The 1,962-nt window shown below is 39.5% G+C and overlaps 1 protein-coding gene across 1 annotated transcript; it reads left to right on the top strand.

The window, feature by feature from the left end:
- Positions 1 to 979: 979 nt before the first annotated feature.
- RHIMIDRAFT_314742 (uncharacterized protein) lies at positions 980 to 1,830 on the top strand. The gene is made up of 2 exons (XM_023614956.1): positions 980 to 1,678; positions 1,786 to 1,830. The coding sequence occupies exon 1, from the start codon at positions 1,137 to 1,139 to the stop codon at positions 1,464 to 1,466; it is 330 nt and encodes a 109-aa protein (XP_023464507.1). The 5' UTR covers positions 980 to 1,136; the 3' UTR covers positions 1,467 to 1,678; positions 1,786 to 1,830.
- Positions 1,831 to 1,962: the final 132 nt, after the last annotated feature.

The following is a 1,962-nucleotide window of genomic DNA, read 5'->3' as shown; positions in this document are numbered from 1 at the left end:
GTTTGTCGTTGACTTAACTGGTCATTTTCAAGCCTAAAACTGAATACAACCTTTATTTTCTCATAAGGATAGTTATGCCCCCAAGTTTAATCAGCATAAATCATTATGAAAGCATCTCTTCCAGTTCTACGGGTATGACTTTCAAGCACGACCGAAGCATTCACACTCTGTTCAGCCTGATACACTTGATACCTCTATATGGTACAACTGTCCATCCTGTACGGATATTTTTGAATATCTCGCATATTTCCATGACCATATAATAAGGGAGCATATTCAAAGATTAGTTATTATTTATGTTTTTAACTGGAGCAGATTTTTGGTACTGACGTTGATCTTTTTTTTTTAGCACTGTTAACAATGACACCGAATAATCTGCCTCTTGATCTCTGGAGCCATCCCCTGTAGCGACAGTTGAGTAAGCCTAGAAACATTTTTCCTTCATCTGTATGGTATGAGGCACACTAACTGCATTTTTGTATGTGCCCTGTAGAAAGAATGAACTGGATGATTTCGAACACGAGCTGCCAGATCATTATCATGTAGCTACTGCTGGCCTTATCGCTTCGCCCTGCTGTTTGAATATTGATCCTATTGAGCCACTGAAATAACGTACTTGTGATCAAGCCATCCTTTATGCATGTCAACAATCCAGCCGTGGTGATGAAGGATCTGAAAAAACGGTAAAGACAGTGGATGCTCTTTCTTTAGTTCCATTTCCCATAACCGATAAAGAAGGGAACGAAGAGAATATAATAGCGCATCAAGATGTAGATGGGAAGCTTGCCATTAAGGATGGTTACCTCTGGTGCGCTTGACGAGGTAACCCATTAAAACATTAGTACATAATCATATAGTAGAACATATATATTTTACTATACTCTTTATTATTTTATCGAGCACCAGAATTAGCATTGACAACATTAAATTTTCATTGACAAGTTTCATTCGGGTCTTATATCAATAATATTCAGCCCTTCTTTTCAATAAGAAATCTTCTTGCCAGACCTCGACTTATTTGTCTTTTACAAAAAACCTGATACAACAATCTCTGAAGTGTGCATACGATACCATATATAGCCGTTGTGATTCCGTTACAAACCATGGCCTAGACGTATTGTTAGTCTCTTCTCCACATGGTAATCTCTTACAGTGACATCAATATGTGGAGCTCACCCCTCAAGTTTGCTTATTATCAAACAAGACTGACGAAGCTCCTCTCTTCCAAAGTATTTGCCGATTGCGTTCTCCAAACACCAAAAAATGGCCAGGTGGTTCTAGTCAAGACTGTAGAAATGTATGATCGAACGAAACATGTTGACGCGCATCGTGGACCATACGGGAGGGCCAAGTATCACGTCAAGTCAACTTTGCTACCACCTTTTGTCGGTACCAAGTACGAAGATGCCTGGCCAATAACTCTGACTGGTTCTGATGGCGACCCCAAAATAGTGATTAGCACATAGGTATCAAATGCAGTGATTACATCATGCATTTGGTTGGATACCAAAATGATACCATCCATCGGTTCAGTAACCACGACTTTTAAGCTGATGATGAATAACTCCTTCGCAACGAAAATATTCTTGGATGTCAAGCAGCTGCAAGCTGGTCACAAAATGGCTGCTGTTCCCGAAATTTCTCGCCTTTCTGACATCCTCGTCTTGTACCAACTAAGGTAGATTCGAAGAAAATTCCATGTGGCCTCTGCGTATACCCTTTACCGTGAATCTGGCCCATTTATCAAGTCTCATGTATGCTAACTACTCACAATATTTACCTTAGGTGATTTCGATCGAAGCAGAAGCTCGACTCCTGAGCTCTTTCGATTCATTGGAGTAGACGTCCTTAAGCGAGGAGTCAATGCATGCATCAGTAAGAAATAAATAATTGATTGAATTACTGAGCTTTTTGTCAACTAAACATACATTTTTCTATTTGCATGTCTTGGCTTTTTTTTTT

Source organism: Rhizopus microsporus, assembly GCF_002708625.1.
Source record: "Rhizopus microsporus ATCC 52813 unplaced genomic scaffold scaffold_13, whole genome shotgun sequence".
In the NCBI taxonomy this organism is placed as follows: domain Eukaryota; kingdom Fungi; phylum Mucoromycota; class Mucoromycetes; order Mucorales; family Rhizopodaceae; genus Rhizopus; species Rhizopus microsporus.
Note: the sequence above shows the minus strand (reverse complement) of the source record. Positions and strands in the feature narration are given on the sequence as shown.

Excerpts from the sequence above, each read along its gene's own strand:
- RHIMIDRAFT_314742 (XM_023614956.1), top strand. The coding sequence starts at position 1,137 with ATGGTAATCTCTTACAGTGACATCAATATGTGGAGCTCACCCCTCAAG.